Raw genomic sequence first — 16,353 nt, forward strand, 5'->3', positions numbered from 1 at the left:
CAAAGCAAGCAGCAATTAGCATGAACACAAACAGTTCTTGGGTTGGTGCTCAGAAGTTAGGTGGGCAACCTGAGAAGATCCAGCCTCAAGGTGATGGAACGCAGCTCAGGAATGGACCAGCTCTGGGCATGTTGCGTCTGTCAATCACTATGGCTGCTCCTTAGTCAATGGAAGAGACAATGGAGCTGGGAGAGAGAAGGGGCTAGCAGGCTCCTACATCCTGCATCAGTAGGATCAGTGCGTGGCTCCTGGTTTTCCAGCTCCTGGCCTCGTGTTCCTTCCACTGCCCCAGCCAGAATTCCCAGAATACAGGTCCTCCCATCATGTCAGTCCTTGATCCTAGGAAATGGAGCATGTCAATGTGCTTTCTTTATTGATTCACTTCATTGACCAAGTGTATTCCCCATTACTTTCAAATATAAGTGAGCCTCCTGTCCTCTCGCAGAGGTCCCAGACCTCTGCTCTGAAGAGTCTTCCCCAGAAATGACCCTGACCAGGAAGATGTCTTATATTGTCTTTGCCTTTTTCTTCATTTTCGCCCAGTTTCCATCAGGTAATTGCAAATGGATGGGATTGTGATGGGGGCAGCTCTTAAAGCCTGATGGTTCTTCTGTGGGCCACCGTAAAATTGAGATTAACAGTCAGCTCCCGACTGAAGTCCTCACGGGAATTTCTTGAATCTACAGTGGCATTTTCTCAGCAAACTACAATTCCCTCTCCCACCTACCCCCAACCTTTTTATTAAACTTCTTACTGGTTACCCAGAGTGCTAGCCTTCAGAAATAGAATAAAGATACAGCCTCTGTGATCTGCTGACCTTTGACAGCAGATGTGTGGAGCCAGGAATGTTGTTTTGTACAGCGTTATTTCCTGCACTGACTTTAAAATCCAAAATGTGCTATTTTGAATTTAGGGTGCCAGGCAGGACTCGAGTATTCCAAGCCACTTCCAGGAGGTAAGTTGAATCCCCTGTGTATAATTTCTACTTTTAAGACCTCTGACCTGTCAGCTCCCTCTGACTTCTGGAGGCAAGGTGTGATAGAAATAATCAGAAGAATAGAGTTGCCTGAAACCCCAGATTTCTGCCTCTTGTAGCCAGCATCATATCTGGGTTTGCTATCTCACAGGGAAATCTCTTAGTTACTGAATTGGAATTTTGGCTACAGAGATTTGGACCTGGTAATGACCTATTGTCATTAGCTTGTGGTGCTAATGAAAGCAAGGTTACAGGATCAGGCTTGTACTGGCCAAGAAGCACTGCTCTGAGAACATGCTCGCCCACGTCTTACAGGCTCTGCCCCTAAACCCAGTAAAAGGTGTCCCAGCCTATGCTACTGGTCTCAGAAGGATCAAATAAAGGAGTGGTGAAATCTCACCGCCAATACAGAAGAGCTGTGCCCATTGAAGCACCCCCTGATCTCTCTGTATACTTATCTTCTGCAGGAAGAATGCGTATTATAAACAGAACCGAAAGAAATATCTCCGGAGAGTTGCAAACAGAATTTAAAAGTGTTTAGACAGCATTTGGAGGGAGAAACAATTTACGTTCTACTCATCACTGAGCACTTCCCGTGCACCAGGCAGTCTATTAACTTTATGTGGATTATGTCATTTAACCTTCAAAACGTCCCTAGGATGTGGGTGCTATTGTAACTGCTGTCTTATACAAGACGATGAAGCTGGGACATGGATGAGACGTTAAATAATTGTCCCCGGGTGACAGAATGACAAGTGGTAAGCTAGGCTTCCAACTCAGGATGCCAGAGTCACAAAGTCTGAATTCTGTGATTCCCAACCAGGTAGGAAAGCGCCCAGCAATAGCCTTGAGCAGAGGTGGCATACAAAATCCTCAACAGACGGCAAGGCACTGAACGGTCAGACCACACCCTGCCTGAAAAGAGCAGATGCTGTCAAATAATCACTCCGCCCATTGCTTGTAAGCCCTGCATATAAACACAGCCAGAGCGGGTTAGCAGGAGAATGGGTGTTCTAATTTGGCAGCAAATGGGCATCTAGAGACACTCCCTGGCATTCCAAAGCGTAGGTCAGATTAGAAACACAACATAAATCCATATCCTACCCGGTTCCAGGGCTGAAAATGCTGATTCCTCCCTGCCTCGGTAATGCAAGGCTCAGGAGGTAAGACGGGCTGGGGCATCATCTGAGTGAAGACGGGTGGAACTCACATAAGCTGGGAAGACAAGGTGGATGGCTGCTCACCCAGAAGTTCCCAGGTAAGGAAGAAGATTGGAACTCAGAAGGAGAAAACGATAAAATCAGCAGCTAGACACGAACAAGGAGTTGAATTGTTTTGTGGCGAGGAAGCAGGGCACTCGTTTTTCAGTGTTCTCAGGAAGCCTTCAGTAGAATGTTAGCTTGTGTCTGCCCTTGCCCCCAATCAAAGCAGGTTGGAATAAAAGTCATCGGGGGCTTTGTTTCAGAGCCAGTAGGAATTCTTATCACAAGTTGTGATGAGTGCACTGCATCTGACAGAAGAGATATGTGATGCGGACTTGGGCTTTACTAGAGCGAAGCCTGAGGAACAGATCTGACTCTAATGGTGGACTTCGTAGAACCAACTGGATAGTCACAGCCATCCCCATGCCCCCCGGGCAAGCTTCAGCACAAAGCAAGCAGCAATTAGCATGAGCACAAACAGCTCTTGGGTTTGTGTTCAGAAGTCAGGTGGGCAACCTGAGGAGATCCAGCATCAAGGTGATGTAATGCAGTCCAGGAATGGACCAACTCTGAACATGTCACTGAGCCATGATGTGAGAGGGAAGGAGAGGGAGGAAACGTCTTCTTTGATGAGACAGGGAACATAAAATCCTAAATAGCCACTGAGGATGGGGAAATAAGTTGTCAAGGAGCCCAGTGAGTGGTTGTTGTAGTGAGACCAACCTGTAAGATTCCATGTAGCTCTGGGTTACTGACAAGAAGGTAGTTAATAGGAAAGAAAATAAGGGGTTGCAACATAAAGGTTGCCGCTGGAGAACCAGACCAGCAAATAAAGGACTCTTGGCTGGCAAAGGCACTACCTCCCTGGTCCATGAAAGTTATCCTGAAAAAATTTTTTGTGATCATGTAAAAAAGCTTTTGCTTAGAGTAACAACAGCAAAAAACAGCTAATTGACTAAATAGTGTTTGGCAAAATGTTCTCACATGAATTACTCCATTTGACCACTAAAAGAATTTACAGTGTAGACAAGTGTTTCTAGAATGTTCATTTGACAAATGAGAAAGTTGAGATCAGGCAGTTTGCAGAGGACACACACCATTTCCAGACCCCCCAAAAAAACCGCACCGAACTTCACCTCTACCTTCAAGGATCTTTTCAAACCACAAGATAGCCCTCTAATCTTTATCCTGTAACCTTTACAGAAGTATCAGGTATGTATTTTTATGCTTCTGTAATATACATGACACTTGGCCCCACTGTGCTTACTTGTGACACAGGCCAGGTTATAAACACATGAAGAACAAAGAATGTGCCGACCTCTTGCTTCAAAATTAAGTCTCCCCATCTCCATCCTGAGAAAAGCAGAGCTCTTTGAAAAATCAGGGCTGGCTCTTAAAAACACTCTTTATGACCATATAAACCCTCCCTTATTTGGGTGGCCTTTGATGTTCTCCCCACATCCGGGGAGTCCCTGGACAGGTGTGTCAGCAGATCTTTCTGGTGTAGGTGACTTTGCTGCTTGTGAGCCATGCAGGCTCGGCCGGGGCAAGTGCAGAAAGATGTGTACTGAGGATGAGAAGCCTGTTGGACATTGCAAGCTGAACTTTTTCTGTTGCCGACGGAAGGTCAGCTGAACCCAATCGGCCCTCCTCCAGTCTTGGAAGCAGGCCTGGACTTTCAAAGGAGGGCAAGAGAAATTGGGTGGCTTTACCCAAGAAACACCATGAGTGAGTCTCAGAATCATTCCGGTTTCTTTCTCCCCTTGTTTTGTTTCTTTGCTTATTTTTTATTGATTTTAAAATCAAGATTCGAAGGTGCCTAAGAGCCTAATCAGATACTACCACTACAAATTTGTGGAGTACCTTGTCATTTGTGAGTACTTCCCCCATACTTTCCTCAGAGAACTCAATATAACCTTATGAAGTAGATTTTATTATCTCTATTTATATTTGAAGAAATTGAGACCCAGAGAAGCTGTCACTTCCTCAAGGTCATAGCCTGGGAGCCAGAAACGGACGTGTATACCCCCGTCATGTTCTGTGTATCTATCTATGTGTACCAATTTTAACAAAATAGAGAAACAGAAAGGACATCGCATTTGTGTCAGTGGACTTATAATTGTATAGAATACAAGAAATTATCCACGTCATTTCTTGGTATATCCATACATTGTCATTCTTCTAGAACTTATGGTGTATTTTTTAAGCAACCCATACCTACTCAATTAATGTCTGTGGCACCAATTTCTCACTTCTTTTCTTGCCTATAAATGAAAATGCCAGAGATTGACTTACAATGCTCAGCCTAGACTAAGCATGGATGGTTGACTATATAACTTTTTGCCTCATGAAACAAAATTTGTAGCTTCATACAATAAAGGTCAAAATCATTCATCCTTATGAGCAGCTACTCAAATTTGATCACTCAGTTTTTACATGTGAGACGAACAGTATTTTGCTTAATGTTTGAGCTACCGTCGTACGATTGGTCATTTTGCACTCCAGTACATCTTTTGGTCTCTCCTTGGTGGGAGAATGGTGGATGGGAGGAAGGGGTTCTCTCCCCCACCTCTCCAGCAGTGGCTGCCTCTCCCAGGTGCCCACACTTCAAAGTGTCTACAGGCAAAGAGCTCCTACTGGAGTTGTGCACCATGGCAGGACAGAAAAGTCAGCACTGGAGTGGACTGCACTCTCGAGATTAGGGAGGGCAAAGGGGCGTGGCTTCCACAGACCCAGTGAATGCTACTCAAGGTCACTGGGCTGAAACCATCCTAAAGGGAAAATTCCCAAATAATGTGGCCTGCTAGAGCAAGGGAAACGTAGTAAGTGGTTTAAGATAGAGACCTGGGAGGTTAGGTTTAAGATAAGTTCATAAGATGGACCAGAAACAATATCAAACATTCAGGACACAGTAGAGTGCCGTGGGCCACACGGGAGCCTTGAAAGAACACAGAAATATGCTTTCCAAAAGGAGATTTATCTTGGAACATTGCGGTATCCGTTTCTTTCACTGTACAACAAAGCACCACAAAAGTTAGCAGCTTAAACAGCACACGTTATCTCTCAGGCTTCCATGGGTCCAAAGTCTGGGCACAGGGTAGCTAGACTCCCTGCTCAGGGTTTCATAAGACTGACAGCATGGTGTTGGCCCAGATTTGGATCTAATCCAAGGCAAGAGATCTACTTGCACACCCCTGGGGCCGCTGGGAAAATTCTTCACTTGGGGTCCTAGGCCTGGGGTGGGTGGCTGTTGTCTTGCAGGCTGTCAGCATCGGGCTGTCCTGAGCGAGCCGAGGCTGCTTTCTTTTTCCTGCCCAATGGCTCTTCCCATAGAACAGCAGTTTCTCCTTCAAGGCCAGTGAGAGGCTCTCATCCTTCAAAACTCCAATTTCTTTCTAATCAGAACAAAAGAAAGGGGGAGAAAACCAAGCTTCACAGAATAACGTTTTTGTTCACCATTGGAATCAAATTAGTATTGATCCAAACTAGATTGTTTAAAGTTTATTTATATTTGAAAGAGAGAGAGAGAGTGAGCAGGGTAGGGGAAGAGAGGGAGACACAGAATCCAAGCAGGCTCCAGGCTCTGAGCAGAGAGTCTGACGTGGGACTCCAACCCATGAACCCAGAGATCATGACCTGAGCTGAAGTCAGACACTTAACCAACTGAACCACCCAGGCGGTGGGTGGTTGTAAACAAACTAGATTGTTTAAAATTAATTGCAACCCCCAAGTCATTTATAATATCACTCAAACATGGATTGCAAGATAAATGACAGGGAATTCAAATGGTACCTCAGGAAATATCTGTTTAACACAAAAGTAGTCAGTAATGCAGGAACAGAGTGGGGAAAGAGGCATAACGTTTAGAAAACAAATAGCAAATGGCAGATGTAAATCTTACCTCATCAATTATGGCATTAAATGCAAATGGACTAAACACTCCAGTTAGAACCTAGCAGAATGGAGTGTGTAAAGAAGATGCAACTCTATGCTGTGTGCCAGAGACACAGTTTAGATTCAAGGAACTAAAGAGATCAAAACGGATGGAAAAAGATATAGCCAAAGGCAAGAGAACTTTGTACAATGGTAGATGGGTGAAAGCCTCATGAGTCAACATGACAATTATAAGTGTATATAAACCTCACAGGAGTCACAAAATACACGAAGTGAGAACTGACACATCGCAGGGAGAAACCGATAATTCAACAAAAATATTGGAGGACTTTAATATTTAATAAGGAAATAGATCTGAAGACACTGTGAACCAGTTGGACATCTATGGCACACTCCAGCCAACAACAGCAAAATACACATTCTTCTCAAGGTCCCATGAGACGTTCTGTAGACGTTCTTCCAAAATATCTGCAGAATAGGCCATATGGTAAGCCAAAAATCCAGCCTCAATGATTTCAAAGGATCGAAATCATACCAAGTATGCTCTCTGACCAAAAAGGAATAACAAGAGAAAACTTGGGAAAGTCACAAAGATGTGGAAATGAACAACATGCTCCTAGATCAGCAATGGGTCAAGGAAGAAATCAAAAGAGAAATTAGAAAATATTAGGTGAATGAAAATTGAAAACAAAGCAAAACAAGACTTAGGGGATGCAGCTAAAGGAATGCTTAGAGGAAAATTTATAGTTGTAAATGTCTCCATTTAAAAAGAGGAAAGATCCCAAATCAGTGAACTAATCTTCCAATTTAGGAAGCTAAAACTTCAAGAGCTGACTAGTCCCTCGAAGGGTATCCTGTTCCCTTGGATCTGTTCCAAACATTTTAATGTCTATAGGATTTGCTCTTTCATTCATTCTATGTACTTGGGCTCCCCTTGTCCTCCATTTTTAAAATTTTTTAAATGAAATTTTAAGTCATAAGTGTAGACATTTCTCATTGTTTAAAATAAGCATTTGGACACAAATTTCTGTGATTCTTTTGCTGGGTCCCACAAAACTTGACAGTTTGGTTTTTGTTTTTTTTTTTTAGTTTATTTATTTTGAGAGAGAGAGTGTGTGAGTGGAGGAGGGGCAGAGAGAGAGGGAAAGAGAGAGAATCCCAAGCAGGCTCCACACTGCCAGTGCAGAGCCAGATGTGGGTGGGGAACTCACGAACTATGAGATCATGATTTGAGCTGAAATCAAGAGCCAGACGCTTAACCAACTGAGCCACCCAGGCACTCAGATATATTGGTATTTCTTTATGTGCAATGTGAAATGTTTTCTAATTTGTTCTTTGATGCATACACAATTTAGAATTATGTTTTTTTTTTATTTTCAAATATTAGGAAATTTCCTAAATGGGTTATTGTTATAAACTTCCAATTTATTTTTATTAAAAAATTTTTTTTAATGTTTATTTATTTTTGAGAGAGAGAGAGACAGAGTGTGAGCAGGGGAGGGGCAGAGAGAGAGGAAGACAGAATCCAAAGCAGGCTCTAGGCTCCAAGCTGTCAGCGCAGAGCCCAGCTCGGGGCTCAAACTCACAAACCATGAAATCATGACCTGAGCTGAATCAAGAGTCAGCTGCTTAACCGACTGAACCACCCAGGCACCTCTGATATTTATCATTTCTGATGTTTTTTATTCTCCTTGAAAATCAAGTTTCCTTCTTGCATTTCCCTTCAGCCTGAAGAACTTCCTTTAGGGAATCTCTGGTAGAGAAAACTTTCAGTTTTCTTCGCCCTGAAAATATGTTTATTCTATTTTCCCCTTTTAAAGGAGTTCTTCCTGCAGGTGGATTTTGGGGCAGGCAGCTTCTTCTTGTTTTCCTTCAGCACAGCAGGGTGTGCCCCCCCCCGCCACCTTACTTACCTCTTTCCTTTCTGAGGAGAAGCTGATGGTAATTCAATTGCGGTTTCCCTGAACTCAAAGTGTTACTTTTCTCTGGATGCTTTCACGATTCTCTCCCTTTTTTTGGATTTCAGAAGTTTGACTGTGTTGTGCCTAAGCATGGTTTTTATGTTTCTTGCAATTCGCTGAGCTTCCTGGTTTTGTCATTTTGTGTCTTTCACCGCATTTGGGAATTTTCAGCCATTATTTCCTTGAACTACTTTTTACCCCATTATGGTTCTGTCCTCATTCTGGGACTCCAACGACCTGTCTGCTTTAGCTTTTGATGTTATCCATCAGACCCTTGAAGGCCTATTTCTCTCAATCTTTTTTTCTCTCTGATCTACAGATTGCATAGTTTTTATTGATTCAGTGACTCTTGATCCTGTCATATTTTCGGTGCTATCAAATCTATTCAGTTAATTTTGTTCAGATATTGTATTTTTTAGTATCAATTTTTTTTTTATATTTTCTGTTCTCTAATGAGACTTCCTGAGTTCAAATTGATTGCATGTGTATTTTCTTTACTACTTGGAGTGTGTTAAAATGGATATATTAAGGTCCTTGTCTGATTATTTCAACAAGATTGATGTCCAGGACGCTGTGAATGTTGTGTTGAAAAGGATCTGAAGACTGGTACATCTTCTGAAGAATGCTGATGCTTTGATTTGACAGGAAAGCGACTCTATTAAACTCAATTTGCAGATATCACCTCATATGTAATGGGCAGCGGCTCAAGTCTCAGGGGTGTTTGTGTGTCTGTTTCATTTTATCTTAACAAGGTGAATGCGTGGTTCAGGGGTTAGCAAGAGTTATGGGCAGAGTTCACATATAGAACCTGAGCTCCCTTTTCTGGGTTTTCATTTCCAGAAGCTGTGGTGCTTCTCCCTTAGCTCTATCTTTGTGTTCTAAGTTTAGAAAGAGGGTGGATATCTTGTTTGTTTTGTTTTAGCTTCTCCATGCCACACTGCAGTCAGAGAGAACATACTCTGGGCTGTTCCATTTTTCCAACTTTTGACTTTTATCCAAAATATGCCTGTATTTATTTCAACTTTCATATTCTTCGGGTAGTTTTTTTGTGGGTTTGTTTTATTTCGTTTTGTTTTGTTCCCCCAGAGTTTTACTTGTCATCGGTGGGAGGGTCCACCTGTTAGAAGCTCACTCTGCTTTATTCAAAATGGAATTACTCATTCGAGTTTTAATCTTTCAAGTAACTCCCCTACCTAAAATCCTTCAATAACTTTCCTTTGATTTTAGGATAAAGTTCAAATTTTTTAGTAACATATAAATACACCTGGTAGTTCTCCAACCTGTATTTGTTGAATGAAAGCTATTCCCATAACATATGAGATATGGTCATATTTAATCATAATGCCCTTATCCTTAATAATATCTTACAGGGTTGCCTGGGTGGCTTAGTTGGTTAAGTATCTGACTCCTGATCTCAGTTTAGGTCTTGATTTCTGCCCCATGTTGGGCTCCATGTTGGGTATGAAGCCTACTTAAAATCATCATCATCATCATCTTAAGATGAAAAACTTTGAACATTTAATAATTTCTACATTAATTAGTTGACTATTCATGAGTTCTTCTAACTAGACAGCTATTAATAAGTCAAAGAACATGTATTTTGAATATCTACTGCTGCAAAGCTCTGTCATGAGGAGTGAATGGAAAGGACAGGATGGAGGGAGAGTGGTTTTCATTTGTGGAGTTTATAGTTGAATTGGACAGATAAAAAAATTTTCATATACTATAATTTTGGAAAAGTAATTATACCAGGCACCCATTAATAACAGCTGGGTCCTCTTATAAGAGAGTAAGTTGTGTGTAATATCTTAGAGAAGAAGAAAAGGAATGGGGACTATGGATCTTCTGGAAGGGAAGGTACCCGAGATGGGGCTTGAGGGAAAAAAGAGACGTCTAGGCAGAGACATAGGCTGGAGGGATCCTGGCTGGAGGACAGGTTGTTTGTTTTACTCTCCTGTAAACCTCATTTAGGTAATACCTGACCCAGAGGCCCACACGCTATTCAGTAGAGCATGAAAAATAGTTTCTTCCTAATGAACATTACAAACCAAAGTTGACTTCCAGCCCTTTCAGAGCTGTAGAACCTGTTTTAATCAACTTCTCTTGGTAAAAGAGCTGGATTTTAGCAACTGTCCCTCCTTTGTCCTCTCTCCACTGATGTCTGGAGCCATGAGAATCTTTTTCTTAATTTTTGCTGCTCTCATTCTCCTTGCTGGCATTTTCTCAGGTAAAAGGAAATCCTAATAGATGTAAGGGTGGCAATCTGTCTTTTAAGAAGAAAGCTGAGGGTTTAGAAATATGTATGACTCATTCCTGTGTTCTTAAAAGGTCCCGGGACAAACCAGTTATTGGAAATCTTTCATTTTATTTCTTGTTTTTATTTTATTTTATTTGAGAGAGAGAGAGAGAGTAGGGGAGCAGGGCAGAGGGAGAGAGAATCTTTTTTTTTTCTTTTAAATATAATTTATTGTCAAGTTAGCTAGCATACAATGTATACAGTGTGCTCTTGGCTTCGGGGGTAGATTCCTGTGATTTATTACTTACATACAACACCCAGTGCTCATCCCAACAAGTGCCTTCCTCAATGCCTATCATGCATTTTCCCCTTCCCCCCTCCTCTATCCCCCCCATCAACTCTCAGTTTGTTCTCTGTATTTAAGAGTCTCTTATGGTTTGCCTCCCTCTCTGTTTGAAACTACTTTCTCCCCTTCCCTTCCCCCATGGTCTTCTGTTAAGTTTCTCAAGTTCCACATATGAGTGGAAACATATGTTATCTGTGTTTCTCAGACTGACTTATTTCACTTCGCGTAATACCCTCCAGTTCCATCCACGTTGCTGCAAATGACAGGATTTCATTCTTTCTCATTGCCAAGTAGTATTCCCTTGTATATATAAACCACATCTTCTTTATCCATTCATCAGTTGATGGACATTTGGACTCTTTCCATGATTTGGCTACTGTTGAAAGTGCTGCTGTAAACATTGGGGTACATGTGCCCCTGTGCATCAGCACTCCTGTATCCTTTGGATAAATTCCTAGTAATGCTATTGCTGGGTCGTAGGGTAGTTCTATTTTTAATTTTTTGAGGAACCTCCACACTGTTTTCCAGAGCGACTGCACCAGTTTGCTTTCCCACCAACAGTGTAAGCAGGCTACATGCTCAGCATGGAGCCTGAGGCGGGGCTCGATCATATGACCCTGGGATTACGACCTGAGCCGAAATCTAGAGGCAGACACTTAACTGACTGAACCATTCAGGCATCCCTGGAAATCTTTTCTTGAGTTTAGACAAAAAAACAATGGGACCACACAGAGCCAGACTAACTCCAAACAGAGAAGTATCTGGTTAATTTCCCTAAAAGCTCCACCAAGGGGTTTCAGACTTCTCTTTATGTTTAGATCTTTCCTTCTTCTGTAATATTCAGCACAGCTTTAGCATATGTCAAAGTGATTGCTCTAAAATGAGAGGAAATTTCAGAGGCAAAGTCCAAATACATTTGTTAATTTAGAGAAGTATAGCTTTTGTAACCTAAATGAAACTAAACTCAAAAGGTTCTTAGTCTATTTTTTTATGTCTTACTAGTTGGTCCAAATCTCCTAATCTTAGATTATTTAGAATTTCTTTCTAGTTCTCACATACTGATGTGAGAAATTATATCATTTAAGCAAGTAGCATCTTGATTAGTTTGCTTTTCAATCTTTGACACCTTTGAAATAGTTTCTTTTTGTTTAGGTACAGCCAAGACTATCCCTAAAAAATTTTTATTCTATCCTTCCTCAACTGTCTTTCATTCCTCCTGTTATGAAGTCATTTCTAATGGGGACTCCCTATGTATTGTGAAACACTGTTCTTCATGGTTCCTGGATTTCTACACTTAACTATTACACAATCAGGCCTCAGTAAGCCTACCAAACCAATAGATATGAAATGTGTTCCTACCACTTAATGAGAAATTGTTTGGGCATTATATCAAAAGTAAGTAAAATGGAGATCAAAAATGTAATAGAGCATGGTCTTCACCCTTAATTTGCTTGAAGTTTATTATTTTATTATTTCTTTGTTGGTCAAAAGCAGGTTGTCCAGAATAATAAATAGGCAATTTGATAAATTTCAAATGTGTAAATAGGTGAATGGATGAGACAGGAAGATACACAAATAGCTATAGTAAAAAACAGTTCTCATAAGTGCCATAAGAGATACAGATGACAAAGAGAAGCTTGGTTTTCTAACTGGAGAATCAGGAGGGGCTTCCTGGGATGTGGTATTTACATTGCACTTTTGAAAACAGGCATAAAAACATGCCCTCATGTTTCAAAGTCTCACTTAATCAAATCACTTACTTAGCTTCTGCCCCACTCTCTTTCTTCAGAGGTCAGACAATGGATCCAAGTAGAGAAACACATGTTAAGCTGTCTTCTCCATCCCCAATCATCAGGCCTCTGACTCATTAATTAAGGGCTCCCTGTCTTCAGATTCAGCTCAGACACATTTGAATCCTAACAACAAGCACAGGATGGGCTCCAGTTGGGACCACCACCACTACCATCACAACTACACAGAATCTTAGAGCTGGAAGTGAGTTCAATGGTCAATACAAGAGGTAACAACAGACTATCATGCCAAGACATTGGAGGTTGGATCTCAGTTCCAATCCTTATAAACTGTATGAACTCTTGTGCTTCAATTTTCTTTCTATAAATGGTAATAATAATAGGATGGTTTTAAAGATTAAGGCATTTTTTGAGGCACGTGGGTGGCTCAGTTGGTTGAGCGTCCAACTCTTGGTCTTGGCTCAGGTAATGATCTCATGGTTCTTAGGTTTAAGTCCTGTGTCAGGCTCTGCGCTGACAGTGCAGAGCCTGCTTGGGCTTCTCTCCCTCCCTCTCTCTCTACCCCTCCCTGCTTGCTCTCTGTCCTCCCCCCCAACAAATAAATAAACATTTAAAATATATTTAAAAATATAAAATATTAAGACATTTGTTATATTAGGGTAGAGGCTAACTTGTTTTATCAAAGAAACTTAAACAGATAGTAAATTAAAAAGGATAGTTTATTTGTTTCTCATGTAAAAGTCCAAAAATAGGTAAGTTGACCAGTGTGGGTAGAAGGAAGATTCTTCTCCATTAAGTCATGTTGAGACCAGAGAGGAAGGTCAACCTTGCATCCTAAACATGGGACTGTTTTATCTGGTTCTAAAGATGCTCTAATGGAAAGGGCTGAAAAACAAGTCAAGAGCATGGTCAAACACATTGCACAGAACCAGCCATTGGTCCAAACTCGTCCATGTGGCCATACAGGGACACAGGGCCAGGAGCTGACTCCTTATGCTAAGTATCCACGTGTCCGGCTAAAAACCAGAGGATCCATTACTCATTGTCTGAAGGGGAAAACTAACTGCTTGAGGAAAGTTTAACAATCCCTCTGTATAAACCGCTTAAACAAAGCCAGGCACGCCCTCTGTTCTCTGAGAAAGTTCACTGTTGCTATTGTTTTGATGTCACTGTTCTTATCATCATTCCTGTTCTTATGATCTGCCCTGATACGTATTCCATGTTAGTTGATTGCCCAGAAGCGTGATGAATTTCACTTGTTCTGTAACTCAGACTATTCCCAGTTCAGCATGGGACTATTGAAAAAATTTCCTCTAACTGTGAACAGAAATCTAAGGCCATGCAATTCCTTTCCATTGGTCTGCGTCCTAACTGGGCATGGCGTCAGTGTCTCTTCAGCATGGCAGTATCTCAGTTGTATGGCAGCTAATGTGTAGTCTGTTCCCCCTCTCCCAGTGCTGTACTTTCCAAGAATAAGTTCCTTTTGAGAGCAACTGCCAGTTCCTTCTATCACTTCTCCTGAGAACCCACACCACAAGAAATTTTTTCATTCATTCCTCTCAAAATATCTTTACTCTCCTCAGCTTACTCTTTGCTCCGAAGGAAAAGCCACGGCCGAGGCCACTCTAAATTTGCCTGCCAGAGTTAAATCCATTATTCCATTGATGTTTTTTACAGTGTGGACCAGCACCATGTTTCTTTAACTTTGCACCTAAAATTGTCCGCAACTGCACGACAGTGCATTTGGTCTCTCATCAGTCTGCCTACAGTGTAAACAGCACAGTCTTTACCTTTCACTGTATATCGGAGCCTATTGATTTTGGAGACATGAAAAAAGATCATTTATTGGAAAGGACTGTTTATTGGGATTAGAAAGTGTACTGTCTCCCTCCCAGGAAGAAATACTCTGCTTCTAGATATCCTAGAAATGATTGTGTCAGAGGGAAGTGAATATCAAGTAAGGACCCTGTGTATACTGTGCAGCGAGTCTAAACTCCGATGAAGCCGTTCAGGAGGCATCTTTTTTTTTCTGACCTCTAGATTTATACTTTGTGTCTGCAGGAGATTCGCTAATGGGGAATTGTGGGTGAGGCCCAGGTGATGTCATGTTGCTTTCTGGTCACGGATTCCTGGATAACTGAAGTCTTGCTTTCTTCACTTAGCTAGCGGAGGGATGCACAGAGAGCCACGTTGTCTGAAACCGGACGGTCACCGTGAAGCCGAGTGCCTTTCCTTTGAGGTTAAGATTGGGGGCTGTAGAACTGAACTGACACCACTCTGTTGAAGAAGAAGGAAGAACAAGTACAAGCCAAGCCACAGCTGCAAAAAAAGAGAGGCGAAGATACTCTGGCTGTGAGCTCCGTGCGGCAAAGCTCTGGGTTTTCTCTCTTGCCCTCTAAAGTTTGCATTTTTTGGATGAAGCCATCAGTCCAGCTTCTGACACTGCAGGGAAATGCCTGCCCCAGGCCCTGAGCTTCCTGAGGGAAGGCACTGAGTCTTGTTCACCTTTGCACCCCCACTTGCTGGCATAGGGCCCATTCACTATTTTATTGACTGATGAAGTCAGTGAGGGAGTGAATGAACAGGTAAAACAGAATGGAAAGGTGGGACCATGGTTCAGATGGGTTCTGAAGTGACAGTCCTGGCTTCAGACACATGTGTGACCCTGGCTTTTGCTGTTCAGACTCTGGGATCCGTGCTATAAGAAGAGTCAACCACCTAGTAAATAGACCACCTGCTGGACACCAATTATGGCTGCCTTCGCGGCACTGCTGACAAGTACCCCTCCATCTCCTTCACAGGTAAGAGTTGCTAGAATGTCCTCCACACTCTGTCCAATCTGGGACATGAAGTGACCCAAAGAAACTGGCCCGTGTCAAAGTTCAGGTTGGCCAAAGTTGGGTAGCATCTTCCTTCTGGCCACTTGCCGCGAGAATTGATCCCGTCGTGGCCTATTCAAGTCCCAGGTGCCTAGAGATAATCTAATTCAATGCTCTTATTACAGATGAGGAGGTAAAGGCCCAGGAAGATCCCACAGGTACTAGCTTAGTTATATCCATATCTAGACTTTGGCTTTTTGGTCCTGTGTTCTTAGCATGTGTACAAAATGGTGTGCCAGATGAGGACAGAAGCCTATGGCTGAAACAGCTTTTAAATCTTTTTTTTTAACTTTTTTTAAATGTTTATTCTTGAGAGAGAGAGAGAGAGAGAGAGCACATGTGCATGCATGAACAGAGGAGGGTCAGAGAGAGAGGGAGACAGAATCTGAAGCAGGTTCTAGGCTCTGAGCTGACAGCACAGAGCCTGACACGGGGCTCGAACCCACCAACTGTGAGATCATGACCTGAGCTGAAGTTGGACGCTCAACCCACTGAGCTACCCAGGCGCCCCGGCTGGAACACCTTTTAGCAGCTCAGTGAGCAGCTGGTGGAGGAAGCAGCTGAAATCAGCTGCAGAAAAATTAGACACTTTGCAAAATTCCTTCTGTGACCCTGAGATCTTTGCTTTTGGGGCTGATGGTAATGGTAAACTGAGGTTTGCTTCTGCCCTGATTTGCCAAAATTTGGAGTCCCCGCTTTCGGGCAGAGAAAGATACAGTTCACAGGCTGTTTTCATCACAGATTTACAGCACACCCTTCCAGAACAGAAGAAACAAATCCCCTCAGCTCTGCTCTGGAGAGTTTTCTTACCTATTCGATGAAGGCCTGCTTCCTGCAGAGATGCAAATAAGAGAGCAAAATAAAACACGATGTCCTGGGACAAGACAATTTGTAAAAAGCTGTAAAATAAGAAATAAAAATGTGTTTTTAAAAAAAGTGTTCTGGTGCTGCTACATACCTTTATGGTTAATCGGCTGAATTTTTTGATCTGAAAGCTACGTAAGAGACGAGCGGGCAGATAAAGCTGTCTGTTGTAATCAGAGGAACTTGCTCAGGTCCTGGGCTTTTCCCCAAAATTCTTTCCCACGGTCTCAGATAAAACTAACTG

General features: G+C 42.2%; 2 protein-coding genes across 2 annotated transcripts; both read left to right on the forward strand.

The window, feature by feature from the left end:
* The first annotated feature begins 483 nt into the window (after nt 1-483).
* Nucleotides 484-3,813, forward strand: LOC122216831 (beta-defensin 105-like). Its single transcript, XM_042933824.1, has 3 exons — nt 484-553; nt 914-955; nt 3,686-3,813. Exons 1-3 carry the CDS (start codon nt 484-486, stop codon nt 3,811-3,813), a joined length of 240 nt encoding a protein of 79 aa, XP_042789758.1.
* Nucleotides 3,814-10,190: 6,377 nt separating this feature from the next.
* Nucleotides 10,191-14,650, forward strand: LOC122217284 (beta-defensin 107A-like). The gene is made up of 3 exons (XM_042934089.1): nt 10,191-10,260; nt 14,262-14,323; nt 14,510-14,650. Exons 1-3 carry the CDS (start codon nt 10,191-10,193, stop codon nt 14,648-14,650), a joined length of 273 nt encoding a protein of 90 aa, XP_042790023.1.
* The last annotated feature ends 1,703 nt before the right edge of the window (nt 14,651-16,353 follow it).

This window comes from Panthera leo, chromosome B1 (assembly GCF_018350215.1).
Source record: "Panthera leo isolate Ple1 chromosome B1, P.leo_Ple1_pat1.1, whole genome shotgun sequence".
In the NCBI taxonomy this organism is placed as follows: domain Eukaryota; kingdom Metazoa; phylum Chordata; class Mammalia; order Carnivora; family Felidae; genus Panthera; species Panthera leo.